Source organism: Cardiocondyla obscurior, linkage group LG05 (assembly GCF_019399895.1).
Source record: "Cardiocondyla obscurior isolate alpha-2009 linkage group LG05, Cobs3.1, whole genome shotgun sequence".
In the NCBI taxonomy this organism is placed as follows: domain Eukaryota; kingdom Metazoa; phylum Arthropoda; class Insecta; order Hymenoptera; family Formicidae; genus Cardiocondyla; species Cardiocondyla obscurior.
The window spans coordinates 1,943,865-1,971,643 of NC_091868.1; the positions used below are offsets into that span (position 1 = coordinate 1,943,865).

General features: G+C 45.6%; 1 protein-coding gene across 11 annotated transcripts in view; it reads left to right on the plus strand.

The window, feature by feature from the left end:
- The first annotated feature begins 1,142 nt into the window (after nt 1-1,142).
- The window catches only part of LOC139102498 (nuclear receptor coactivator 2), a 98,777-nt gene continuing 72,140 nt past the window's right edge, over nt 1,143-27,779 (plus strand). For 8 of the 11 annotated variants that reach the window (XM_070656414.1, XM_070656423.1, XM_070656418.1 and 5 more), the window contains exons 1-2: nt 1,145-1,278; nt 5,846-6,949. In XM_070656414.1, coding sequence (XP_070512515.1) covers nt 6,921-6,949 — 29 coding nt within the window. In that variant the 5' untranslated portion in view covers nt 1,145-1,278; nt 5,846-6,920. Of the gene's footprint in view, nt 1,279-5,845; nt 6,950-27,779 lie in introns of all 11 variants that reach the window. The other 3 variants (XM_070656424.1, XM_070656422.1, XM_070656425.1) reach the window with 3 other exon arrangements.

Below are 27,779 nucleotides of genomic sequence, written 5' to 3' on the forward strand. Positions count from 1 at the left end.
GTCGACGGGGGAAAGGGCGAGGAGGAGGAGGAAGGGGCGGCGGGGGACGTTCCGCCGCCGCGACGTACTTGCGGGTACCGTCCAGCAGCAGCACCAACAGCACCCGCCGCGAGGAGGAGGTTCGCGCCGCTGCGAGGAGGATGAGAAGAGCGGCGAGGCCGCCGGCCGCGAGACAACGCTATACCGCGACCAGATAGACCCTTCTGGAAAGCTCGCGCGCGGCGCGGCGCCTCGTCCGTGCCTCGCCGACGTCGCAGTCGCGCCGCGTCGTCGTCGTCGGCATCGGCATCGGCATCGTCGTCATTGTTATCGCCGCCCGTCGCCGCGCGCACCGACGTCGCGCTGGCACGCGTTTCCGACACACGTGCGAAACGGAACATAAAGAAGATAAGGCGGACGTATCAGCCGCATCCCGTGGCGCCCCGCTGTGTTTTTCTGCGGAAGGAGCGAGGGTAGAGGAGGACCGAGCGACCGGCAGCGGTGGAAGAGAGAGAAAGAGAGAGGCAAACACGTCGCCGTGTTCCTCGGGATACTTGTCTCGCAGCTGGCCGTGGCTCGCGACTCTGCGCGCGTCGTTTCCGCCGCCCGTCCCCCGTGCCGACGTTTTTCGGAGCGGCGGCGTTCCAGACTTCGGCCTCTCTTGCGAAAGGAAGGAAGGGAAGAAAGAAAGAGCCAGCGAAGAGGAGCAGAGGACAGTCAGGGATAGAAGAATACACGGACGGGCAGCCTCGACCTCAAACTCCCGACGGCAGCGCGAAACGAGAATGGTATCGCCGTTGTGCCGCGGATAAGTCGGTCGGTCAGTCAGTCAGTCAGTCCCGCGTGTTGTGTGCCGTTGTCGGCCGAGTGCCGCGGTTCGCTCGGTTGCGCGAAAACGTTCTCCGCCCGTTCCTTTCTCCTCTCTCCCCCTCTTTTCCTCCCCCCCGTCGCCCTCTCCTCCCCCGCGGAGTGGTGCGCGAATCTCGCGGCGAAACGCCCGGGCGTTATAATGCACGGCGGCGCGCCGGATCGCGCGCGGCGCCGCAAGGAAGCAGCGGCCGGGTTTCTACGCTCCGTTTTTATTCGCTCGTCGGACGGTCCGCTGCTCCGCTGAGAGTCAAGTTCGTCGCGCTCCGCCGTGCGCGCCGCGTCCGTGGCGCGCTCTCGCGCGGCGTTCACCATCGCGCTTTCGATTGCGCGTCGCCGCGCCGCGCCGCGCCTCGGGCTCTGCTGCCTACCTGCGAGTGACCAGGAGAGAGAAAGAGCGAGGAGGAGGACACCACCGTCTGCGGTAACCAGGTAAGAGACACGCGTTTCGCATCCTCTCGCATATTTTCTTTTTATTCCAGCCCGGCGGGGTCTGTTTCTTTCGATGACAGTTTCCACGATTGTTTCCCATGGTTCCCTCTTTCGCGACGCGCGTCGGCGTGGAGGCGCATGTAAATGCACGTTTTGCCGCGGCGAGCGTGGAAATAGACTCTGCCGAACGAAACAGACCCTTCGGAAATAATCTCGCTTGTAAAATGGACATCGCGAGACGGCTCGTTGGACAAACGCGTATTTAAAAAATAAAATAAAAAATAAAATCTTCGCTGCGTTATCGAGAAGACTCGGGTTTCGACTGCGCCGGGGATTTCGGTTCATATTTTTAAAACGACGGATTTCAATGGCAGATATCGATCGCTGAATGAAACAAGTTCCTCGCGGACTTGACTCTTACTGTCTATTATCTCCCTAGAACGTTCGCAATTTTTAGCAGTCTTACTATTATTGTCGGATTATCGGATCGCAAAGTAGACTCTTTTTCGATACTCCAGATTGCGGATTTTTCGCTTTCCTCTCGAAAGTACCATTAACAGTCGTTTTGGGGTGAACGCCGCAGTTTTGCCCCGCCGTTGGTAAATTATTCAGGCTCATTTACACACGTACGTCCAATTATCTCGGGGAGGGGGAGGAGGAGGGGGGGGTGGAGGAAACGCGTGATAACGAGCGATTGATTACTTACGGCACGGTGAATGCATCTCGAACACATCTCTTTCCCGCTGCTTCTCTCGCACGCTCGCCTCCGGGGTCCGAATCACAATAATGGGCAGGATAAAAATTGGACAATGGCGGTGGCACATTTTCTACGAATGCGAGCGAATTGCGCGGCGAGACCCGTCTAATTTTCGGCCCTGCGGATTCTCTCGTTTCTGCGCTAAAACTTTTTCTCGGTCTAATGAGCTCGGGAGGACCGCGGTCGCCCTAAGGGCATGTCACGCGATCGCCATCGCCTAAGCCACTATTCGTGGAAAGAATTACAATGTACTCGCATTGTACACACGAAATTGTATAGACCTCTTTCTGCGGCCCGATATTCCGACGTGTGTCTCGACGAATGGCTCGTCCAGGGCGCCTGAGAACCGTCTTAGTTGCGCAAAACCTTTCATTTTTTAAAGGAACACTACGAAACGTCCTCGTTTTTTTTTCTTTTTTCCTTTTTTTTTTTTACGAAACTACTATGTGGCGAAATTGGTCGTTTTAGGGAATCCAGAAAGAAAACCAATGCTTGCACCGCGATTTTTACACTGATATTTTTAATATTTTAACGCATATATATAATAATACAACGTAGAAAATTTTAATCCTTAAATCGCGTTAATTTCTTAAAAATTCTAGACGTCATTAGTTGACAATTTAATTAAATAAAAAAAAAATTACCAAAGAGTATTAAAAACTTGTTATCAAAATTCTTTTAATCGTAATAATTAATTTTCTTTTTATAATCGAACAGATAATGTGTCGCGTATATAATAATAACGACAAAAGAAATTATCTAATTTAAGAAATATATATTTTTTTTTTCAAAAGAAAATTGTACAATTAGCAAGTCAAAAAATTAAGGCTATTAAATAATAGACTTGCCGTCGTGCTAAAGAATTAGACGGAAAGAGTTCGGAAGACTAGGGAAAGCGGTGGTGTAACAGTATTAAACACAAAGGAAAGAAGAATATTGCTTTATTCACAACTTTCTAATCTCTGTTTAGTCTCCACTTAACAGCCCGACAAAGTTACGAGTTTTTCCGTGGCCCTTTAAATTGCGTAACGCAGGGGCAGCGGGGGTTATTTAAATAGCGCCACACTTGGAGTGCCGGTCTCATAATGCTGACGTGTCGTAAACGTTACGACCTAACCTCGGGTAGGACTTCTTTTTTATTCCCCCTCTCCGCTTCATCCTCCCTCGTGGAATCTCGATTTCTTATCGGCATTTTCTTATAATCGAAACCGATTTCGGAGGATCTTATCTCGACTCCTCTCGCCGTGTAAATTGCATTCACTCGCCGTGAAATAATAATCGCGAGCGTTGCGAAACAACCTGCTGTCTATAGAAATCCTCCTGATGGTCTTTTATAGAAAAAGATACTGCCAGGTACATTCTTAAAATTCAGTTTATCTTCGCCTACGCGTTCGTCCGACAAGGCGTTTCGCAATTGTACGTATTTTAATGATTTAGCAATAAAGCAGTGGGGTTATTTCACTTGCAATTTAATTGAATAGTGGAAATAATTAATCTGAAAGTTCCTTGATATTTCTTATTAATATTTTAATATTATTAATTTGAATTTTTGTACCGTGCGGTATCGGGGCTTGAAATTCGAGAATTCTCAAGAGATGTATTTTTGCGTTTCCACACGCTGTGTTATTTTCGTGGAAACCGACTTTCTCGCGGATAATGCGGTTTGGGGTAAAAAAAAAAAAAAAAAAAGAAAAAAAAAACTGTTTGCCGCGTGACGTAAGCACCCTAAAGCGAGCGGCACGTCCGTTTTGGGGATCATTTGGAAATGATGATGGACGACGCGGCGCTCCTTTTTCGCGCGTTGCAACGCAGTTTCCGAATTAATTACACCAGGCGCGAGGTTTGACGTCGGCGAGGTGTGCTCAAGTACGCGCGGACCCGAAGAGAGGAATAAAAACACCACGCGGTCCAGTCACTGTGTTGCGACCTCTAAATTCACGCCGCTGCGTCCGTGTGCTCGACGGTTTTTCGCCGTCGCGTTGTAGTGGTGTACAATCGCCGTACCGATGAGTCACCCGGCAGAGAAAAATATTTCGCGCGAGCGACGCCGCGAAACGTCGAACGGAACAATGCACATTATCGGAGGGAAAACTTCGACGCGCGGGAGGTGGCGTATCCGCGAGCCTTGACCTTAATTTTACCGACCGGCCGAAAGAAGCGGATTATACGTCGGGTGATAAATGATTCTAATCGTGATGAGGTAGGCTAATAATCCGGGGGCGCATCTTTTGCCGGGGGACGACCGGGGAAACGTTACTCGGCCCACGAAGTCGCTCGCTTTTTCGTTATTGCGGTGGTCCGCCTCGGCGAACAGATCGTGCGGGTTCGCGACGTCGAGCGTTGTCGTCGTCGTCGTCGGCGCGACGGCCGACGGCGATATCGATCTCTTCGAGTTTTCCTAAACGCGCCCGCGGTCTACATATGTTTCGGAAGCGAGAGAATGGGCCGACGTGGACATGCGCCGCGCATGCACGCACCGGGGGCTATTGTGTTAACGGCAGTGCCTCTTCGTCGGGCCGCGACGCCATGTGATGCGCGAGGTTACACCGTGGCCGCGACGACGGGAACGACAGTTGTTACGCTGCGGAGAGGCGGTTTCGAAACCCGCCATTAGTTGCGGATGCGTTTAACCTTCCCGCTGCCCTCTGCCTCACCGAAAAACGGGGGAAAAACGCAGGCGAGCGTACCCCGCGGCCGTACGAAACGCGCGATTCCCGTGGCACGTTCTTCGGAAAGTGGCAGCCGATCGGAAGATTCCAAGTATGCGATTAAACGGTCTATAATGGCGCCGCTTTCCTTTTAGAAAAAGGCACATCGACATGCATGTTAACACCCTCGAGCACAGTTTTTTTTCTTCTATTTCTTTTTTCCCTTTTTTTTAATCGCATGAATAGTTAGACTCGGCGGATCGGTAGATATTCCGACGGAATTTTTCACCGCGAGACACTTCTCGGTGTTTACTTTAATCTAGTAAATAAAGCTATTGATTTTATTAAAATATTTTTATCGCGGTACGCGCCCACTCGCGAGTAATAATCCCGGGTTGCGTTATCTCGCGAGGCATTACAATAGTAACATTGTTCTGGAAGGCTGAGCATCGTGCGCGTTGTCTTTTTTCCACATCTGCACGCTGCCGCGTAAGAAAATGATGCCCGGCGATTTCTAAGAGATACAAAATTAATTTACACATTACCTGCACTGCCTTGACATTTACAATCTATTATCTATCACATTGTTTTATTTGCGATACAAAGATAAATGTCTTCTTATTTTATATTATATGTATAGGTATACGATTATTATTTTATATGCGGAGTCGAAAGCTTCTTTTCTTTTTTTTCCACGCGATTATGCGAAATGCAAAATTAGCAAAAGTAATTCAAACAACGAATCAAAGTAAATACTGTTAATAATGATATTGTGACTAAGACGTAATAATAACGCGCGCTAACAAGCTGTTGGAGCGATGCATATTTCCGAGGAAGATGCAAATCTGAATTGCAGCTGGTACTTTTATGTCACTTGAATGGGAGTATCGGTGACCGTTTGTTCGCTAACGATCCCGCCGATTACCTCACGGATAAGCTAGAAACGGCGACTCGCGCATTATAAGCTCGTCACCGAACGCAACGTGCAACGCATTCAGCGTAATGCGCGGCGCAATTTTTTTTTTTTTCTTTTTTTTTCACTCGTTCCGCTCATTAACGCGTTACGTGGACTCGTTCAGTAGCACGATATACTCTTTCTTCCTTTCCGACTCGACGATTGTCGCTCTCTCACGCAGCTTACATTTACTGTTGTCGTTTACAGGATCGATTTCCGCCCATCAGAGATTGCCCGCTTGGCGCGAAAAGCCCTTGAACTTCGTCGGCCACGAGGAGGCTCGGAGGAATCGGCAAAATCCACGGAACGGGAGACTTCGTCGGCTTGAGCTTTCGCCGGCAGGAGGAAGCTTCGTGTGTGAACAGCTCCGGGCTTGAAAGAGTCTGAAGAAAAGGAAAGAAAAAAAATTGAGAGCGGTTTCCGAGTAAAGGAAAGAAGGAAACGAAGGGCCCAGCTTCGGGGAAGAGACACTCCCATCGCTCGTGCTGCCGGCCCACCCTGGCGACGTGTACGCGTTTCGATAGAGAGATCACGTCGATCGTCGATCACGCCATCGCTCACGCTCGGAGATTCTTCAGGGCTCGGAACTCCGCCGTGATCGCGGAACGATTTCTGTAACGCTCGCCCGCACCTGTCGAACGTGCGCATCCGAGAGGAAAAACGTGAGGAAGAAGGCGACAAGGTGAGCGAGGTGGGTCCAGCCGTGGCTGTATCGAATGTCGTCGAGTTCGGGAAGACGTCTGAAAACCGTCGGCGGAAGGACGATGCAGCTTCCGACTCATCACCGGATGTCCCCGTCCAGCTCGGTCGGTTAATCGACGATTAATCGCGAGGAACGATTTATTTCCGCGCGCGTGGTCCAGCTTCGTTCTCCGTGGTGCTCAGGAGAAGATCTCCGGCGATAAAGTGCGCGGGTAAACGAACCAAGCCGTGGGAAAAGAGCGGATTCGTACCGGGTTCGCGGTCGTTCTTTCTCGTCGGTTCCTTTTTCTTCGTTAATTTCCCTTTTAAAAATCCGAATCGCGACGTAGAGAGCGTGCCGATTTCTGTGATACCCGTGTCGCGCGTGATGGTTAACGACCCCGTTGTCGCTTGGTGGTGATATCGTCGGTGTGGTGGTGAGAAGTTTTTTTTAGTGCGCGAGGGTGGTATCCGCAAGAGAGAAGAGGTGTACGGCGGAAGAGAGAGAGAGCATCTCTCGTGCACGCGTGACTTTCAATTCATTACCACGGATCTCCCCCGGCAATTCGACGCCGCGCCCACCCTCGATGAGAGGAGGCACATGTCCATTGCTGCCGCTGAAAATGCAGGGTAAGTCTCTCAGATACATTTATCTTAGTTGCAATTATCATTTGTCGCGCGAACCCAAGTAGCGCCGGCTTAAGCCGGTCAGCTTGAAAAATAATGGCAGGTCATAATTTTTCGAGAAATGAAACGGTGCGTTGCGAGATCGTCCAGCTCTTTTTTATTTTGCGCGCGTGAAAACGATACAATAATTGGCACGCGAGTTGTAGATTTTAAATCGCTTGAGAGAGAATACGTTTTTCGAGAACTCGAACGGTGGCTTTGATGAAATTGGTAAAGAATTTGACGATGTAGATTTTTAAGTAATTTTAATAGAGATGCGAGCAGATCAAAGAATTATTTATTGACGATAATATTGGGAAAAAAGAAATCGAATTTGTGTATTTTTTTCGAGTGAATTTTATTAATAATTTAATTTTTACTTGCACAGAACGCTTGTTATCGATGTAATTGCGTTGCCGAATTATTTTCGGATATCAGATTTGGAATATTTGCAATCGACTGCTTAATTTAATTATAATATTTGATTGCGGATTTGTTGTTTTATTTAAGAACAAATACGTTAATTTTTTTATGAACTCATGTCTAATTAGATGCGGAATGTACGTTCTAGTTCTCGATAAAGGTCGAAACGTCGTATATAGAACGTCAAATCGAAAGTGGTCTGCCAATTGGTCTTTTTATACGTTTCTAATCGAAGATAAAGGTACGGAGAAAATTAGGCTTGATTGGGCTTAATCGATCGCACGCAGCGATTCAAATCGCCGTCGTTTAACACGTTCCGTTAACTCGACGTAAAAATTCTATATATTATCAAAATGAAAAAAATTAAAAACTTTGAGGTAATCCATGCTTGTGAACAACGGTTCCACTTGGCTGAGAATATTTTTTAAACATATTTCTGACGTAAGATGATAACACTTTGATGGTTGTGGTATAGATTTGTTTAAATTAAACAATTCCGATCGTGTGAGGGATTTATGAGCACTTTTACGTAAAATTTACGGTTAAAACGTTTCCATTAGAAATACGTTTTCGTCTTTATCCGCAAGTCCGATTTTAACTGTACATATATGTATTTTTAAATCGCAATATTTGCCATACCCGATCCCACGAGATGGCAAGTGATAAAAGCAGGGTAATAAAATAAAAGCAGAAACGGTAGGGTAGTCTATAAGCTCTCCGTGGTGAATCAAGCCCCCATTGTTCGGACGTGGATTATTAAAATGTTTTTAGTTATTTGGGGTAATGCCCTGACCCGGTCGACGGGTTTAATATCGTGCTGAAACTACGTCAGAGATACCGATGACGTCACAATTGTCTCTCAATTTCGAATCACAACGCATGCGTCATTTACGGTTCAATCGTTGCGCTTGACCGTAGGTCGATTCGGGAGAGAAAACGAGATCTGGGTAACATTTATTATAAATCGGGTGAAATTATGTCAGCATTTGAAACACGAGAAATAGGTCGTGCTCTCCATCCTCCGAAAATTTGAAAAAATTATCACCTCCGATCTGTATAAGCGCGGCTCAATAGCAATTCATATTTATTTCCATATTACGAGAAAGAAATATGCACTATATTTTTATCGCCAGCGAGACAATAAACTGACAAAATTAATTCGATAAGATTTCTAATCGGTCTACAGAATAAAAAAAAATTTTCGAATAAAATATAATCGAAATCGAGGGCGCAGCTTTGATTTCAAGGCGTAAATAATATCTCGCGGTTCTCTCGAGATTAAGAAATTCCTAGCAGTGCGATATCTTCGTCACTTCTTATCTCATGAAGCCAGTTAAAGGTTCTTTTTTAAGACTCGGCCGTATAATTATCGAGAGGTTAATTAAAAAGGATGATAGATTTTTCGGAGCTCGCGTAACTTGCTCGCCGTGCGGATATTCAAAGGATACCTTGGCTTGCGATACTTTCACTTTCGACATCGTTCAGGTACACGCGGTATCCCGATAGCGTCGACTTGTCGCGACACCACGTGCGTGCCCAATATGGCGCGGAGAACGCGATCGAGAGAAGGAGCTGCACTTGACTGACTGTTATATTTAGGTTTAAGTTGAAAGAGAGAGAGAGAAAGAAAGAGTAGAAGTCCTTTGAAAATGCCGCAGCCTCCTGACTGCTCCTTTTTTTCGAGGGGAGGGGAACACCACCGCATCTTCCTCGGGCGTCTTCCAGCGGGTTCCCTTCGAATCTGCTCCCCTTCTTTCCTCCTCCGAGTAGCCCTTTGTACCTGGACAGACGTGTACCTCCCTCGTAGACGTCTAAGTATCCGTTACGACTATTTTCTGGCCCCACCTATCGCTACACCGAGAGAAATATATAGTTACTTTTGGCCTCAACTATAATTTTATGATATTTCTAACGAATAATGTAGTTGATTCAGCCATTCCCATCGCCGTAATAGTCGCGTCAACTGTATTTATCGTAAAAAAAATATAAAATACTAGTCGCAGCTAAATTTGTTTTCTTTTTCTTTTTTTTTTCTTTTGTCTCGGTGAAACAACGAGCGGGTTCGGGACTCGTTTAGGATAACACGAAAGAGAACGAACGTATAGTGGGATTACGACGTTATTATGCAGACGTAATTTTGTTATCACTTGGAGCATTAGAAAACCAACCGCATTTATCGAGATTAATTTTTTTTTTTTTTTTTGTTATTTTTTTACATTTCCATACGTTTCCGTATATTTTTTTTTTCTTCTTTTTTTGCGTTTTCTATTTATTATGACGTTGGTTTTACCTTCTTATACCAACTCCGAGCTCCGAGTTCGTCCACTTTGATACGCGAATAAAGCACAACGGCACGTACGGTCGCGATAACATTCGTCCCGATGACAAATTTGCCAAGTGTGAGAAATACAGGGAGATAACGCGGAGATTCGTGCCGGTTTCGCGAGGCGTCCTTGATTTTTTTTTTCTGCAGCGAAAGTAAAACGATGCATAGCTCGCGGAACAGCGAAGGCGCGCGCAGTAATGAATATCTCGCAAACGTTTTTTTTTTTTTCACGATTTCCAGTATCGTGGCTGCGTAATAATATGTCGGTCGAATAGAACAAATAAATCGAATGGAGATGAAATATTTAAGGCAATCCGTTCCCTCCGTGCGCGAGCATGTCGGCCGATACGAGGCACACACGGCACTCCGGGGCTACTCGGGACTTCGTTGCCGCAATAGACGGCCGCGTTAAATTATCGATAAACTTTTACGCCGCGAGATATTCCCGCGGATAGAACCGCTCCTAGACGGGGCGTAAAATATCAACGGGAGAGAGAGAACGAACGGGCGCCGTGCACAGGAAACGAGCGGAGCCGCGATAAGAAATTTGCGCAACGGCGCGCTCCTCCGAATCGCATTTCGCGCAATCGGGTGCAGCATGTGGACTCGCATAACGGTATTAGTGAGATTATGGGGTTACTGTACTCGACGGTGAAAAAACAGAACGCGCGTTTCGCAGCGGAGATATTTTTGCACGATCAGTGAACCTTTCTATTTTTTTTTCTCTTTTCTTTTTTTTTTTTACGCGGCGTTTAGAGACGATCGTCGATTTAGGTTTTCCGTTGCTTCCCGACGAGTTTTGAGAAACCAGCGCCGTCGGCTGAACGATCGCGATTGGGGAGGGCAAAGAAATTTTGTCGGCGATGAGATATATGCCGCGCGACAATTATTTGAGATTAATCGATTCGAAAAACAGCGGTGGATGAAAATTTTAAACGGTTAAAAGCGGAGTGTCCGCGGCGGGTATGAAAGACTTCACGTCCAACGACGTGACATTCTAATTTGTCGCAACGTGACAGTAAGGTTTCAGATATCTGCGACTGCGTGAGACGGAGATCGATGCCACGCGTTTCGAACATGGCAGAATTATGTGATGAGTAGACCGTACGATTAGAGCGTTACGGTACCTAACCCTAAGTCTGGAAAGTAAAAAAAGAGCATAGGTTCAAAAGCGTTGCCCGGTTTTAACTCGCGGGATATATTAATTTTTCAGGAGTTTTGAAACACCGAATGCTCCTCTATCGATCGGCTTCTATTTCCGTTTTAATAGCTTGGACTTAGGCGAACATTTTGCATCGTAATTCCGCATTCGCCGAGGAACTCGCAGCGAAATCAGTCTCTCCGGGTGATATTGTTTTTAAATCGATTTTAACGAGCAATTCGATATTCGCAATATCGCGTTTGTAATCGTGGCTCAGCTAAGAAACGCTCAAATGAAATTTGCTTCGGCCTGCGTTCCATTTATTGCGGCTCAATAATCGATCCTCGTGAGAGGACGTATTAATAGTTCTTGAATCTCATCCCAGATGAGAGAAAAAAAATGTACGTATCACTCAAGCGCGCTTCGGAGACTCGAGATGAGATCGAACGTTTAAATAATTCCGATAGCTTAAATGTTTAACCGAGGAGCGAAGCGAGATACTCTTGTAAAAAAAGTACGACTTTGTGTGCGGGCGTGCGAGGCTCGAGGAAAATACATTTTTAAAATGCTACAATCAGAAAGTTACGGAACATCTTTTATTACATTTCTGTGTTTCGATCGCGATGAATAATAATTCCATATTGCTCGTCGATTACAAAAAAAATGCAGGGAATAATGCTGATCGCTCACGTGTTGAATCTAAGATTCAGGTATTGGCGAAATAAAGTTTATCTCGCTTCGATTGATAAGTCATATTGAAGTATGAATTTATTATTTCACTTTGTTCTTTATTTTCCATGCCTCGAGAGTGGCAAAAATTCCGATAATAATTGAAAAGGAGACACGATTTTATTCGCAATATTCGTAATATTTTTTTGCAATAGTTTAGCCTGATTTCTTAATCTCTGCATAAATTAATGCGGACGTTATTCAAGCTCGGGTAAATGGTTCGTACGTTTCAATGTAATCTTTTTCGAGCGATGATTATACTTTGCCGACGACGCTCGGCGCGATATACGTATCTCCCGTCGTTCCTCGAGCGCGATTTTTTAGTCCGAGATCGCGTGATTCGCGAGTCGAGTCTTCCCGGGCCTCTAAAAACACCGACGCATTTGTTAACAAATAGCGCAATGCACCTTACGAAGTGCATATCGAGTTGCACGCGGTATCGATTTTCGACCGTGGAGCCAATGATCGATTCACGCGCAATATCGAAGTAACGCGACCTCCGCCGCTGGCTGCGTTCAGTCGTCATCGAAACGTCGCGAGAGAGGCCGGCCCCGCGCTGGGTGGCGTTCGATTAGCGCGGCGGTACGCAGTTACTCCGGCATTTGAATATTTGTCAACCGTGTAGCGTGAATCCGGCGTTCGCGAAGCAGCGCGCGCGACGTAGATAAGGCCGCCGTTCCCCGAATTACCTCGCGGCGAAGAGAGATATCGGCGCAGCCGTGTCGCGACGTTCGTTCGCTTCCCAATCCACGCATCTCGCTGGCTCGCAGTGTCTCGGCCGCGCAAACGTGACATAATTACCCTGAAAAAAAAAACACGATCGGGCGCATTGTTCGTTAATCGAGACGCGGACGTTCGCGTTAAGAGAGATCGGACGCTGGGCGGCGAGGAGGGACAGGGAGGGAACGAAGGGGGAGGGGGAATGGCGCGTGAAGTTGCACGCGGCGTCCTCGGTCCGCCATTTTCGGGTACGGTCGGTGCATTAATTCGCGAGACGCCGCGCTTCGTCGCGGCGCAATAAAACGCACGTCGCGACGCGACCGACGCCAGAGAAGTGCCCGTGCGTACCGTATGCGCGAGCGTGCACGTGTGCGTGGCGCACGAATGTAATTAACCTTGTTCCTGCGAGCGAGTGTTGCGCGAGTGCGACGAAGGAACGGCCGTTGAGAACGGGTGGGACGGGGAGGTGGAAGACCCGGGGAGGCAACGGCGAGGTAGCCGTGGGGTGAGTAATCTTTTGTTTACTTGTTTCCGTTTCATTGTTAACGTATTTTACTGCCGCGGCGGTCGCGTGGCGCGTTTCTGCACGCGCACTTTTTTGCGTCATTTCATGTAACGCGGTGCGTACGGTACATTGTTGCCGTTTGAAGAAATAACTTCTTACGGAAAATGCTCGACGAAGTAGAGCGCACGTTGTCCAAGCTGTCCAGTATTGTCGAGGGTATCGGCGCGGAAGCATAAACACCGGTAATAATTATTTTAAGCGTATAATTAAGAAAGATGAAATTAAATTAATAGAGTAGGAATAATCCTGGCGGATAAATCACCTAGATTTGTTGCCTGAAAATGGAAAGGCTGCGACAGATTAGTGCCAATATTTAATCATGCAGTCATACGTCGATTTATTATGCATACGAACGCACACAGCAGACACTTGTGCATACATCGTGCTCGTAAAACCGAGCTCATTACATCGGTATATCATTACGCGTTGCTCGAAACTTATAGTATAAATTTACAAATATACATGTCAGGAAAATAGGTAGGAAGGTACACTTCGCAGATGAGCTTGATAAAAAGTGATTTCATCGCGCAAAAGAAAAGTGGATCCTTGCCTGTATCAAAAGTATCGCGATTTTTTTACAATTTTTATCAAACGGTCGACAAACAAAAAAGTAAAATAAAATAAAAGAAAAAAAATTATAGAAACAGGAGGACGGGATATTTTTAAATATCATTGCAGCGTAATATACACAAGATTTTTATTTGATAGAAAAATATACATAAATTGTAGATTATAAATTGTACAAAATATATACGTGCGTATAATTTAACACTCCGAGATATCTCTGGAAATTAATTAACTAAAACATTTTCGAAAGCGCCAGGGTTTTTTTTTATTCGCGTAATCATATCGGTTTTTTTCTTTTTTTTTTCCTTTTTTCAATTAAATCAAATCATCTCCAGCTCGAGGCACAATCGAAACGCGACCGTCTCAACAATATCTCGAGATATAAATTATAAGTATCGCGCTTGATACGAGTTTTCGAGACGCTCGAGCGCGCGAAGGCTATAATTACGAGCTTTAGCACTTGTCAAGCCCATCGAGCGTTTATCGTTCGAATGAGATAGCGGAAATAGTAGGTCAGTGCCTCTATGGCGTTTATCCGCTCGTTAGTCGAATATTCGTGGCGTTTTCTTCGTAACTGGAACGCGCTCGCGTTCCTGCATTCGGTCGCGCGTGAAACGAGTCGCGTTTGTGCGTCGACGTCTCGCGTCGGTCAAAGACGCTAATGTACCGGGCGCCCTCGGTTGCACCAGAACGCGCATACGGCAGAAGTTTGAATTCAACGATACTGAGTCACTGGCGCGGCGGGCAAGCGCGAGAAAGAGAGCGGCATGGACCAAGTGCGCGCGCGCGCGTTGCAAATGAATGCAGTAGCAGTAGCCCGCGCGGGAGCCGCATTTTTGCGTCAGCGCACGTGTTTGTGAGTAGAGCTCGCCGCCTTTTGCACGCCGGCCGATCTCCGCTGCACCGGTTTTGTTACCGGACGCCCGGCGCGGCGGCTCGACTCATTCAGGATAAAAAAAAAAAAAAGGGAAAAACCGACTTCCTGATATTGTAAGCAACATCTCCTTCGCTGCTCGGTGTGACGATTGAATAGGTGAACCATATATACGTCGCGAAAAATAAACGTAACCCCGATTGTAATTTTATGATTCCGGCAGACAAATGTAGCTTGTTCGATTATGGCGTTATCGTGATGGGAAAATGGTTGAGTTCAATTATATTTATTTCTTAGGATGTTATATGGTCATAGCTCAGGGGTAGAAGTAATTATATTTCTCTCAGCGTGCACGTTTCATCTCGATTTCGCGTGACTTTTTTGGATCTTAGGCTCCGCTCGAGCGGCACTTACCGCTAATTAGATATTAATAAGTGTTGATTAAGTAACGCTCGCTGGTAGTTCTGTAATAATTCCGCTTAATGTGGCGAATTATGATGTCGGTGTCTCGATAGCGGGTGTCGTGTTATCGTACGCTATTCCCTCGGCTGCAAGTAGCACATCGCGTATGCAATGCGTCACTGTCGACGCGCGCTGCACGCGGCGTGCGAGCCGCGTGTAGCAAAATAGAAACTTGGCTAGCGGTAGTAGGCGCCGTGTAACTGATTCCGCCGTCAGCAATAATGTTGAGTATCGCGACTACTAAATAGCCCATCGCGCATGGAGAGTAAACAGTTACCGGGTGTACCGAAAAACTGATCGCGCCGGATACTCTGCCGGATTTTATCAGCGGACGTTTAATCCCTTTCGGCGTAACGAAATTAAGTTTCTCATCGACGCTCTCTTTCTCTCTCATTATTTGGACTCTTCGACCCTTCAGCGGGTGCGTCGGAATTAGAAACGTATATAAGTGGGCGTGCGAAGTATAACATAAATCACAGCCCTACACCGCGGCCGGGTAATCCGTGAATTATATCTTTTATCCAGCTGTCGCGACAAGTCACCGTGACGTCTCGATAATTTCAATATTAAAAATATATCCCTCCGGGTTTATCTCTCCGTTTGCCATTGTGCGCGGCGGTCGCGGCGTTCCCGGGACACAAGCTGGCGGCAGACCGCACGGAAGATGCGAAATCGGTCCTAATAGAATGCGTATGTGAGTCACATGCCTGCGCCGGCTGCGAGCGTTGCCGAGCGGAGCCGAGTGTGCTGAGGGATATAGATCCTCTCTCCGGACTCTCCGGTGCGTGGAGCAACGTTGCCAAGGCTTCTCTTATCGCGGAGCCGGCCGGCCGCGGAGCCGCACGCACTCTCGTGCGTTCGTCCGTTCTTTCGTCCATACGCGTCCACGCCGCCCGTGCGGGGAAAAATAGCGTCGCCTTGGCTCTCGTTCCCCTGCCCCCGCGGTTCTTCGCGCGTCCGCGTTTCGCCGCGTCGCAAAATAAAAAAAAATAGAAATAAAAATAAAAAATAAAAAAGAGGGAAAAAATGCGCCCTCGGGAGGAGTCGCGCGTCGCGGAGGGCCCGGTCTCGCGGTGACGAGCCGATCATTAACGGCGACGGAGGACAAAGGCGTCAAAGACGCACGACGACGGCGGGAGGGGGGAGGACGGCCGGCCACCACGGCGACCATAATTATTGGTTATTGATTTTTGTTAATGCGCACGACCGTCGCATTCGCGGACGACGAGGCAGGAGGGAACGTGACGTAAACCAGGATATCGCGCAGAGGAGTTATTCTCTACGGGTGGACGTCGTCTACGCCGCGCCAACCGCTCGTTGGCGGCGGTCGCACTGGCACGCGCGACGCTTTTACAACGTTATAAATTTTACGAGCAGCATTGTGAACCGTCGCCGCACCGTGCCCAGTCTCGAACCGCTAAGGCCCGGACCGTTCGGTAAATCGCGACGTTTCCGATTTCCGCGTCTTCGTATCTCGTCTCGCGCGGTCACGGAAACTTTTACTTGCCGCGGTAGTCGCGGAAAAGGCTGCATTTCTTTTTAATTTAATTATCGTTAAATTGATTGATTAACGGCGGTAGCTGGGAAAACTCGGTGACTAGATAAGAACTCGTTGGGTCTACTTTATTACACTCTTTCGGTTTCTTTTTCGCGCCTAACGGCTTAAAGTGTTATGTCCAGCGATAGTATTGCTATCAAAAGTGAACTATATTAAATATTCATCGTTTAGAAATATTATACGTTTAATAAAGTTAACTGGTTTTGGAGGTAAATACCGTAAGGCTTGTGGCAAATCTTGATCTAAATAGGCTGCGAGTTTATTTTCGCGATTATCTGTTATTTCTACTGGCTAAATGACACTATCTGAGGTTCGTACGCACGATAACGAACGATAAGGAGCGGTACGAAGCGGTTCATATATCGAGTAGCATACGAGATAATTTTATGCGCTCGCAGCTCATTAAATATCGTCAGGACGATTGCTCCGTGAATTTTATATCAATCTTCAACTATCGTATTGCATAATGACTTCTTTTCGGCTCATTTTTTTTTTTTTTTTTTTTTAATACGAAATAATATACTTCGCCGTGTGAACTGTTCGACGATGTATACGTATATCAGAAGATTACAATAAAAATGTTAACTGCGTAACGGGAAAGATTATTCATTTAAACAGGCAGTTTTGAAACGTAAACCGCGCCGAAAGTTTCATATACGATCGATAAGTTTTTACGTCCCAAGGTTATTTTTTTTTTTGGTTTTTTTTACCGCTCGAGTATCTGCTTTTGTGTACCACGGTTCTTAGATCGCGTAACGCCGATCCGTGGATGCCGGCGCATCTTTCAGATACCCAATCGCGGTCCGCGTGAGACCTTTATCAGCCCGCTCGCAGAGGGTAGAATTACGGGCGAAATTGCGATACCGAACGCATCGATTCGCACGATTCGAGGAAAGATCCGGCCCCGGCCGTTTCTCAGCTGCCGGGATGACCGAACTGTCTGCAAACACGCACGACGCGGCCGGCCGGGCAGAACAAAGGATATAAGTTACATCATCATCGCGTCGCGATGCGCGCCCGATGACGGGCTGCTTGCGATCTCGACGGGAAAAGAAAGAGAGAGAAAGAGAGAATATAAAATTTGACAGAATCGCCTCGAAACGGCCTTACGTTTAATTCCGCCGACGAGCGACATTCTTTTTTTTGTTCTTTCCACCTTCGACCACCCACCCGCGGACAGAAACGAAAACAAAGGAAAAATTACGTCACTCGAATCGAGATCAAGAGAGCGTATTTTCGTTCCGTCGCGGATTTTATTGCTGCTCGGATTAAAATCTCGCAGCGCCTCATCTTGCTGCTTTTAGTTTCAGAAAGAGATACGGTACTTTCGAAGCATTATGGAATCGTCGTAACACGCGCGAAAAATGTATTGTTCTTCCGTAATCTCTTCGACGCGTTAGGTTTGGCGCGATCGCCGAGGAATTAAAACCGTTCACGTTGCTGCATACGCGCGATGCACTCTCATAATGATATACGCCATCGCGCCATCGTATGCAAAATGAAAAAAAAAATTTTCATTATTCTCACCTTGAGTGAGCAATGAATTATATCGTAATCGTTATTAACATACAATTCAAACGACCTTACCTGGAAACGTTGACATACATAATTTTCGTCGCACATTGTCAATTTTCGGATTCTTATATCACTTCGACATAACAAAGGTTAAATAGCGCCATGCCGTTTGCATGAATTTCTTTTTCAAATCCGCGAATTGCTTTTCACGCGTAGCGACTCGTGTAATCGCGCCGGGTTAAAAATTAAGTTCGGAGAAAGATATTAATCGCTCGGGGAAAACAGAAGCCGTAATGAACGTGCGTGCATAATAAGCTCTCGCGATCGTTCCCTTGGAGAAAAAAATAAATATATAGATATATTAAACTCTCGTTTCTTTTTTTCTTTTATTTTTTTCTTGATACTTCAGCAATAAATTTGTTCAACTTTCGAGTCTTCGTAATTTACTCATCGAGTCAAAATTTTATTAAACCCCGCGTTGAGCAAAGCGAATTAACCCACGGACGCGTAGATGAAACGGATTGCTGCGGTGAACTTGGAGCCAGCTCGTATATAAGAGCGTGGTGCACTCGTATCTGTACGCATTGTACATATAAGCGTGCTCGACGGATGCAGAAGGTCGAGGGTCAAAGCAGTCGAATGGTGCGAAACGACAATGGCAATAAGAGAAACGACTTTTCCAAGCAGCGAAGAATAACGACGGGGCTGTGGCGATTACGATCGCTCGCGCGAAATCCTTTATTTCTTCTCTCTCTCTCTTTTTCTTTTATCATTCATTTGTAGAATCGAAGTGTCCCGCTTCCTCTGCGCTAATTAGTCTCTTGATTATCATTGTTACTAGAAAATGTTTTAGATTTAACGTTATAAATTGATTTTAATTAAATACTGATGAAAGCAGTTTAGTTTTATGAAAGAGCGATTTTTAGAAAAACGTAGTATTGTCACTCTACACGTGAACCGAGATATCTTTATCTAATCCTCGAGGAAATAAGAATTTTGTGCATGAGGGATTAGTAGTCTAGTTCGCAATTTAAGATGCCCGTCACGGAGAATGAACTTCCGAGCGAGATAAGCAAATTCGCAACGGATTAGCTTTTTCAGACTTCAGATTTGCTGACTATTATTCACCTCGACTTTCGTGGTTTCCTTTATGGTCGTAACGTTTCGTCAGCCAAGCGCTGCAAGATTCCACGTGAAATATTTGTCTCTTTCATGTTTCCCTTATCTAATCTGGACTTAATTTATCGCGTTAGAGATCTCTGAAAATAATAAAACATTTATAGTCTTTCTTACACGGGTTTTGCAGTATTTTTATAACGTGACTTAAAAAAAAAAAACTGTTTTTACTGTCTAAACAAATACAATCTCGTCTCTAGCGATGCAGATCGAGTTTCAAACACGTGATAAAGGATTTCAATGATCGAGCATTTTTTTCTTTTTTTTTTTTTTATTCACAATCACTCTCGACGAAAACAATTTTTGCGGGCACCGTAGTACCGTTTATTATAACCGAGCCGAGGTGTGCAAAAATATCGCGACAAAGTCACGCGCCGGGGTAACGCGAGTGCCTTTTTTCACGTGGAAAACTCAAATCGCGCGTGTTGTTGTCGCGCGCGAGTCACGCTGCGGAATTTCAGCGTTGCCGACGCCACGTAAGAGAGAGAGACGGGCACCCAAGGGCAGTTCACACCGTGTCACTGTTACCTGAACAGGTAATCACATTAATCTCGCCGTGTGCAGTCCCGGCGCGCTAGTCCGGTCGGATTTATATTGTGGTTAGCCGCCCGGAGAACGGCGGGACGTACCTTCGCGCGAAAGTCGGATGTACATTCACGCTCGTAACATAATGCGTCCTATTTATTTCGACGATTATCGTTTGCGAGTTTTATTCCATCAAGTTTGCATTAAACGCGATCGCCGCGGTCCCTCGAAGCAGGCTTCATTATGCATCCGTATTCCACGGCGGAGCGACAAATAATTAATCGGTTCTGCGTTAAAGAATGATTCTTTCAAAAGAAAACAGGATTCTACAATCGCTGTTTAACGTTAATAGTTTCTAATTTATGCACGCGTGTCACCGTCGTTAGAATAATTCGATAACGGTCGAAAAAAATAAAAGGCACAATCCCATTATTTATATATACCCGACTTCGTTTCTACGACCCGAGTGTCGCCTCGCTTCGACGTTTTATTAAACCGGATTGGGAATTTAAGTGGATGGGAAACCGTGTGATGGATGAACGATTGAAGTAAATTTAACGGTAATAAAATTGCTCCTGTCCGCGATACGTTTGACATCATGCTGCGCGCCGAAGTTACGCACGTGATTAGAGTGCATTTGCATTATTGATGGACATCGTAATCGTCGCGTTAAAAACGCGTAAATAATTTACTTTCCTGCCATTCGCGCTCGGCCGAATTATCTTCCTTCGTCGATTTGAAGCAGATAGCGATTGCGAATAAAAAAAAATATATATATAATTATGTAAATATAAATAAATTAATATATATATATATCTGTAACTCGCGCTTGGCAGTATTTCGCTCTGTAATTAGTTCATTTTAACAAATGGTTGCCAGATTAGCCACGCGCCGTCCCGTTTATGAGTCAGCCTGTGTTGAAATTCCGGAATGCGTGAATTACGATCTATTCGCGAGCGAATAGTGACCGTAAAATTTCATATCGACCTCCTCTTCAACTGTGAAAGCGACGTAATCTCGGAAGATTGAATTTTCATCGTGGAAAAGAGAAAAAAAAAGAAAAAAAAATAATAAAAAAAGAATTCGCGCGGCTTTAACATGCGGCGTTTCTACGGTTTTCTGTTATCGCGAACGGCGAGAGAAGAGGGAGAGACAGAAACCGTTTACGTCGTGGAAACTGAAACCCGATCGATCGAGATAACAATGAAACAGTGATATTTCGCGTTATGATTTTTGATCCAATGGCCATAACAATTCAAACGTTGCAGCTTTGATTTGATTATTTCAATTCTCATGCTATCGTTTTAATTTCCAGCGACATACGATCGCAATATCGCGTCGCGAATAATAACCCTTTCTTTCTTCCTTTTTTCTTTTTTATCGATTCGATAAATTTTCTCGGTCGCGTGTTGGAATTTGGCATGTTACTCTCATCGTCGGTGAAAAGCGTCTGGCGAGGGCTCAAACTGTCTTGAAAATTCTCTTTTCAACGAACTTTTGAACGTTGCGCTTCGCGTCGGGTGCTCGTGCGACAATAATATGTCTAACGTAAATTCATTGAAACTTCTCAGCGGCAACTTCTTGCCGCGGCCCACTTGGCTAGATAAAGCGTGTGCGCCTAGTAATAATTTCATTAATGTTCGTGTGCGACTTGGCCAAGTGTTGACGTGTTCGCACGGTAGTTAAGTATCAAAACGCTGAGAATAAGTCGCGCTCATCAATCATGTCTCTTAACTCGTTTATTTTTGTATGTGTATACGTGTATTTAGTTACCTAACCCGCTTGCTCGAAATTGCACGTTTAAATCGGAATACGGAAGAAATCACTTCTCAATCGAAATATTAAACTTCCACACGAGCGCAAACGTTTCTATCGCGGCGAAATAACCTTTTAAACTTATTAATATTAAATTTAAGTTTGATTAAACGTTATTTAACTTTCTTTTAAGAATGACTATTAACGTTTCGGTGTTTTAGTTGAAAGTCACTTTGTTCTAAAGTAAACCAGAAACTGCCATTGGAATAGGCGAGGTGTTCTGGAAAAAAAAAAAAAAAGAAAGAAAGAAAAAATAGTAAATGTGCTTGAACGTCTATAAATCGTCTTCTATTTTAAGAGGCTACCGATATTACGTATATTCTTTTTTTACCAACCAGATGTTTGATTGAAGTAGGTCTCGACAGAGATGAGGAAAAACAACGGTAATCGTGTATCACGCAAATATACCAAATAATCGTTAATTAAGATCAACGGATGCAGCGCTAAATTATACTTAACGCCAAGTTAGTTCGTCGGTGGAAATATATTTTTTTTTTTCTTTGAACATTTTGGAATTTAACTACGAAAGAATTAAAATTAGAACTTTAAGGCAGGCACTTTTTATTTTACCGACAAAACGTTTCAGTTTACATTCGACGCCGCGTAGGTCTATCGAATGCGTGGTATGCCTGGTGGATTACCATTGTGTTTACGTGCGCGGATATATTTCTTACCGCGGCGAGTGGCAAAACTCAACCAGAAACGGGTTGAAAGGCTGTAAACGCATCGACCATATGCGGCGCCCGTCGTCATCGCTCGAGAGAAAGTGCCGTAACGTGGGTAACTTTATTGTTGCTCTTATTGTTGTATAATAAGCGTAACTCGCTCGTGATAACTCGTTAATGAAACGCCGTGGCATTGAAAAATAATTATGCCACTTTCCGACAACCAGGGAAGCTCGCGGCCGCAGGTTATTTCTTTCGCCGTTTTCCCGCCAAGTGAAATGGTCACGCGAACGGTCGTTGCATATGCTAGAAACAGGTCTCGTTGCAATAGAGATACATATATAGATATATATTTGACCGTTTTCCAACTGAAGAGAAATTTAATTGAAAAGCAAACCGACGCAATAAGTCGACGATTAATTGGAAAAAGGTTACGCGAGTTGCTGTTCGGAATATAAACGTAATAAACTTTAATTAGAACCACGACACGTAATTAATTTCAATTGCGTCGATAATAGCGCTGAAAATTTCGTAAATACGCAGGCACGTGAAATATTTTTTTTTCTTTTTTTTCTCTCTCCTGAAAAAAGGATAACTTACCGAAGTCACCTATGTCAAACTTTTTCTCGATCATTAATCACGCGCGGTCGCGTTTGCGCACGTGCGATTAGCTCGATTGCCGCCTTTTTGTCCGACGGATTACAAAAGAAAAGATTACGCTCGTCTATAAATATGTCACCTGCATGAGCAATGCAACCGCCCCGAATGCGTCAGAGATAACTAACGTATGACCAGGCGCTTCCTTTTTCTTTTTTCGGGCCTGGCACGTGACTTTCGCGCTAATCGTAAAAATAGTAGCGCTCGTAGCTGGTTTAGCCGCGCTAGAGGGACACGGCCGTTCGTTACTTACCGCCGCTTTGTTGCGCAGATAGATTTCACGTGATGAGACAATCGAGCCGCCGCCGGCGACATGTCCGCCTTATCTCGCCGATGACGAACACTTCGAACGTTTTCATTGTCCCTCGTACGCCCTCCTCGCGAAAGTTGGAGCGAAAAAATTTAATCGCCCGACTCTGTGCCGTCTATGTATTATATTTATCTGACCGGCGCGAGGAAGCTCTCGCCGTCTTACGTGATTTATGTACTAGGGCCGAGATCGAGTTTCGAGTCGATTCGTTACCCGAGTTTCGTCGTGTTTCATTTGACGTGTTTGCGGAGCACTCCGCGGTGCAATCGCATATCGGAATCCATAACGGCCAGGAAAGGTCATTCAACATCGAAATTGTACGAGCGAGCGCCTCGAGATTTCAGTAAATATCGAAGTTTCTTGAAAAATAGCGCTCGAGCTTTGTTACATTCCGCCCTGCGGTACATAGAGAATATCGTAGAGAGGAGAGAAAGAGAGAGAGAGATAGGGAAGGCGAGGAGAGATTAATGACGAAGCTCGAACCAGCAGTTACTCGCAATTTTCAAGAGAGCCAAGTGCTCGTTACGTATTTAAGCGGAATTTTATTTTTAATTACATACCACGTGTGTGTAATTAAATAGTTTGACCGGCTGGTATTAGAAATCGATTCTACTCAGCAAAGTATTGTCTCAAAGCCTCGGTTACCCGAGATCGATCGCTATCTAATCTTCAGCAAACTTTAAATAACTTCGCGATCCTAAAAGTCGATCAAGATACTCCGCGTTTCGCGCAATAAAGTAAGTTCCATTGTCATCGTCATTATTATTATTTTAAATATATGTATTCCCTCGATTTAATTCGCTCGAGCTTTCAACGCTTTTAGAACTCTTTTCTCGTGCATGGTTTTTTTTTATTTATTTATTTCCGAAGCGTAATTCCAAGTCGAGCGGTTTCGTCACAGCCTGCATTCGGTTCTATTCTTACCGCGCGGTCGGGGCACCGCTAGGGCGCCGATATCGGAAGGGACCGGGGCGCGATCGATATGTCGAAATCGCAGAACGCACCGGTAAGGAATGCGGGTGCAGGACGGTAGGACAGGTAAAGCGCGGCTCTGATCGCAGGTGGCACGCACAATTTAACGCGCGCTAACGGCCGACGTGAACGATACGGTTTGCCCGACGCGGTGCGAAAAAGGCCCGACGCCTATCACGCCGCAGCATCTCGACTGGCATCTAGCCGTGGCGCGAATGAAAGTCGTCGCGGCCGCGTTCGTTTGTAAAATTACGCCGAGATAATAACGCTTGGCGCGGGCGCGAATGCGCGAATTATTATTATCCCGCGCTGTTCTCCTTACGCGGCGATCTTGCCGCTCTCACCGCGCGCCGCCGCCGCACGCGAGAACGTTAACCGGTTTTTCGCGAACAATTCTAGTAAATGTTAGTCCCCCTTCTTTCCCCGGCGATATATCGACGCGAGTTTCAGGAGTTTCAGCGTGTTTTCGCGATTGTAATTTATACGTCTGACAATTGTTAATAAGTTTTACAAAATTTCCGCCCCCGTTCTCTTCGAGTCCGTAAAGCAATTTTCTCAATTTTTATTCCTCGGTTTTTCTGAAAGCGGGGGCACATATGTACCTATGTATACATATTTACGTATAAATATAAGAAATGATAGCAATGACAGCGGCGACAACCATAGATAATCAAAGATAGCAACAAGCTGTTGTTTCGCATGAGTCGACACTCTCGTTATCAATTCAGGGAAAGAAAAAGTCAGGTAAAAAGTGCAGGAAGAAACAAAGTGCACAGAGGAAGCGAAACGTGGTATATTTTATTCGATTTTTTTATACTTCCTTTGCGCGATTATTTGAATAAATTGGATTTGCCGCTATGAGTTTGCTAATCTTGATTTTACAAATAATTATTAAATTTTTTTTTTTCCTTTTTTTTTTTCTTTTTACACACTGATTAATATTCACGAAGGCTCGATCGACTCGGGACGGATACGTTGTACACTACGCGATTAATTTTTCTTCCTTCGAGGCTCAAAAAATTTGACGAGATTCGCCATCATTTTTTCATCGGTCCGCGGAGCGCGCGGCGAAGTTAAGCGCGCCGTGATCTCTCAATGTAATTATACAATGACACGCGGAGTAGCACGAGATCGTTATGAATCGCGTCGTAAATCAGATTTCAACCATTTCGCGCGGTATACGCTCGCCAATCCGCCGGATGACGCCGCGCTCACGAACGGTTCTTCGTTTCGTTTACGCGCTGATCTACTGCCACGATAAAGTACACCGCGTGGAATGACACGCGCGTGAAATACGACGGCGAGGCTCAGCACTTTGCAAACTGGTTGCGTCTCGATGCGGACTCCAATAAGTCTGCGGTAACACTTGGAGAGAGATAGGCGTTGCCGAGAACCCGAGCCGCGGTTCTCGCAGCGCCGTGAAAATTCAGAAAGTCTAATACGTCCCCGGGACGCGGAGTGGCGGGTGAGAATTTGCATATATCTGAAGTAAACAGTGCGTAATCCTCTCGCGATAGACGCGAAATGATTTACCGGGAAATTTTCGGTGCATTCGGTGGTCCACATAATAACGCCGTGATTCGCGACGAATTGAGGTCAGATTGCGGCCGGAGGTTAATCGGATTTTCCGTTTGATTAATTTCGGACCTAATGCTCGCCGACGCGCGATGAGCGGGTGCGGGAATTCAAATTGGAAGCCGCGGCGGGTGTTTCCCCGTGCGATTTAACGCGAGCGGCGCACCCGTGACGTAAAACGTGCCGTCGAAAGATGCTCGACGGATCGCTGAGCACCGGATATGGAAAAACGTGGGATATGCGGGCGCGTTTCGCCCCTTGGCGCGTGAAAAATTCGCGTTTGAGCAGTCGATCATCGAGCCAGCTTAAGCATAACGCGCGAGAAACGGCCGCCGGAAAAGCGAGACGCACCTCGCGGAATGATTTACATTTCAGCCCTACCCTCCCTCCGTACATTTCCGCGCTCGTATCCAGCTCGACCGGTTTTCTAATATTTCAGTTATCTACACGCGGGTTATTTATCGGATACGCTCATTATCGTCTCTTAATAATTGCCGGCGGACCTATACCCGGCAATTATGTAACAACTGTAAAACGGTTTTTTGCATTGCGCGTCTGAGGCGATATTATTATCGCCCCGATGCTTTCATAAACTAGCCGCGAGTACTTTATTACCGGCTAAAAGTCTTTCATTCAGCTCGGCATTTTTATAGGTTGGCTAACGCGATACTTTGCGGCACCCAAGTCTCCGGCGCGATTAATCGCGTTCTTCAACATCTCGCGATCTACATTCGCAAATATATTTAGGTAGTCATTAATCAAGCAACGCTTCCACTTCGATCCTAATAGCGTATCTCGTCGAGCAATAATCATTTAATTAAAATAGCGCTGCGTACGTATTTAGGAATCGCGCCTGATATTATTTTATGAAGCAATATAATATCTGTCATTTGACTTAACAGCCTCGCGGATTAACCGTAGACAGGGACTTTTTAAATTTAATTAAAATTTGCGTAAATCCAATTAGTTTCCACTTCGCCTTTCCTTTCCGAGCGAGGGAAAGAGATTGACGCCTCAACTAAAGCGGCCAAGTTAAATATTCCGTTCTCTGATTCGGCCCGGTGTCTTCGTCGAACAGCAGCATCTGGTCTTTCTAGCGCGAGCTAATCCGCGTCTTATTTATCGATCCTTACGTATTAACTTAATATCTCCGAAGTACCAGCCGTGCTCGCGCGAAGCGATGTTTTAATCGTTCCTCTTCGCCGAAGCACTCGCTCTTGCGAACGCCCGACGTGTTTCATTTATCTATTCTCTAATCATTCACATTAGTGAAAGGTTAGAAAACCAATCACGCCGCCAATTATACTTCATCAAGCCGCCGAGACGCATGGCTCGCGAAGCCTTGGCGTAACTTATTCTTCGATCATCTCTCGAAATATTATAACTCAGTGCAACGCGCGGGTCGGCATATATCGCACACGCACGCACGCACATAATGAAAGACTTGGCCGCGCGCTCGCGCGGTCTTATCTGCTTTAATTTATCATCTTTTGATAAAACCGCGCGTCTCTCATTTCAATGCATTAAATTCTGCGGACGGGTGCGGAAATTGTGCATAATTCCGCGGAATATTTTCAACCCTTTGTTGCCTGGCCATTTGAACTTCAATTACATTTACATTCAAAATTAATTTGAAAAAAAAAATAAATTGAATATTAAAGTGTTTTTAAGAAGTGGAACGCGTTTTTATTCGCATTATGAAATAATTACGAAGTAAATTTTTTTTTTTATTGTGTAATATGAATACACTCGCGTGCGGATTTATGTTATTATTAATACTTGTTTCGCGATTAACGCCGTGGATAAAATATAGTTTGCAAACTTGTAATTTGTGTAAAATGCCGATTATTCGCGGGGAGGAAAAAAAAATGCCTTATCGCGGCGGAGTTTAAAAGCGCGCGGCTTTAGTTGCATATTAATTTTAGGTGACACGCGAACCGCGGGTGTATCCGAATAGTTGGGGAGTTTATTTCTAGCATTTAACATGCACTAATATATCTTCGTAACGAAATAGTAAGCGAAGTACAAGTGGAGCAGCGCCGGGCGAAGCTCCCGAGAGAAAGTCCCGTCTTCGCTCTTCATTCCAAATATTCGCGAGCTGTGAATATTTTCTTGCGACATTATTTTTATACTTTTTTTCTTCTTCTTTTTTTCCTTTTTGTTAAATGACTACGTTTCGAGAAAATTACACGATAAGATTAATCGACAGCTTTGTACGA